A 1,357-nucleotide genomic window follows, 5' to 3' on the forward strand; every position below is an offset into this window, starting at 1 on the left:
AAACTGCCGGCGCATCAAGCTACCACAATTTTAGCGTCCCCTGGCCGCTGGGCTTGGGCACCTGCTGATAATCCGAAATTGCACGCGGTTCCCGGCCTTGCAGCAGGCAGGGTGACTTTCCCTTCTTAATCGCTCGCTCGCTTAATACAGTTAATTCATACCCCTTACCAAACACGTGGACTGTGGAAAGGAAAAAAGAACTAATGTGTGTATGCCCCTACCAGCCAGAAATACTTTTAGCATTCCAGCGCATTTTCTTTCACTCCAGACATGTTTTAAATATATATTACTGGGATACCAGAGATATTACTTCAGAAGCTCATTTTTCACTTTGCATCACTTATTGAGCACTTACTCCTGTCATCAAATAGCCTAACAAAATGTTCAATGCTGATAAAAGTCTGCCGGAGGAATGCACAGCTCCCTCACACTTGATACTTGGATAATGTCCCACTTTTGACCGACATAAACAAGTGTTTGATCGAATTTTGCCAAATACCCTTCTCGCTCAGGCGGCGCACAGGCCGGGATGGAGGAAACGATCACGGTTCCAGGTGCCAGATCGCAGAGGCCTCGCGCTGAGTACCTTCCCGGTCCTGTGACGTCAGCCCTAGGCCCTGCCCCCTTCGGCGGAGCCAATCGAAGCGCTGGGGGGTGGGCCTCCACAAACTCGCGCGCACTGGCGCGCAAGCGGCAGATCTGGAGGCCAGGCGCGATGGACCCGGCCTTTCCTGGTGTCCAGGGTCAGGCCTAGCCGCCGCCACCCGAAGCATGGCCGCTGGTTGGCTCCGAGGAGGAGCTCTATGACTGTCCGGATTACTGCTACCTGCGCGACTTCCCGGCCTGCGGGGCCGGGCGCAGCAAGGGCCGGACGCGGCGCGAGCGGGACCTGCGCACCAACTGGTGGGTGCCCGGCGGCCACGAGCGCAGGATCGCGCAGAAGCTCCTCAACGGCCAGCGCCAGCGTCGCCAGCGCCAGCTGCAGCCCCGGCCGCGCACCCGTCTCGCCTGAGCGCTGGTGCGTGCGGGCCCGCGCGAGCGCCCTGGTAACGCTCCAGTCCGCCCCCTGCGACTCGAACGGGGCACAGTCGCCCCCTCCTGAGGCTGCCCCGCGTAGCGAGTCATTAGCTGGGCCCCGTAAACTCCCAGCCTGTCGCCCGGCGGCAGTTAAAATTCTACCTTTTGGAATTTTTTAGTTGGGTAGAAGGGGCTAGGAAACGCAGAAAACATCTTTCTAAAAATACAAGTAAGGGATTTACTTCCAGTGTTTATGCACGGACTAAAGAGAATTGATTTTTGTTTTTGTCTGGTTTTCAACAGTATACCCATACGCAAAGGACCTGATAAAAGTATTTTC

At 56.1% G+C, this 1,357-nt stretch overlaps 1 protein-coding gene across 1 annotated transcript; it reads left to right on the plus strand.

The window, feature by feature from the left end:
* The first annotated feature begins 715 nt into the window (after window positions 1–715).
* On the plus strand, window positions 716–1,012 carry NUPR2 (nuclear protein 2, transcriptional regulator). The gene is given in 1 exon segment (XM_007472376.1): window positions 716–1,012. A coding segment is annotated over 1 exon segment (297 nt).
* The last annotated feature ends 345 nt before the right edge of the window (window positions 1,013–1,357 follow it).

The sequence above is a fragment of the Lipotes vexillifer genome, unplaced genomic scaffold, assembly GCF_000442215.2.
Source record: "Lipotes vexillifer unplaced genomic scaffold, Lipotes_vexillifer_v1.1 scaffold426, whole genome shotgun sequence".
NCBI lineage: Eukaryota > Metazoa > Chordata > Mammalia > Artiodactyla > Lipotidae > Lipotes > Lipotes vexillifer.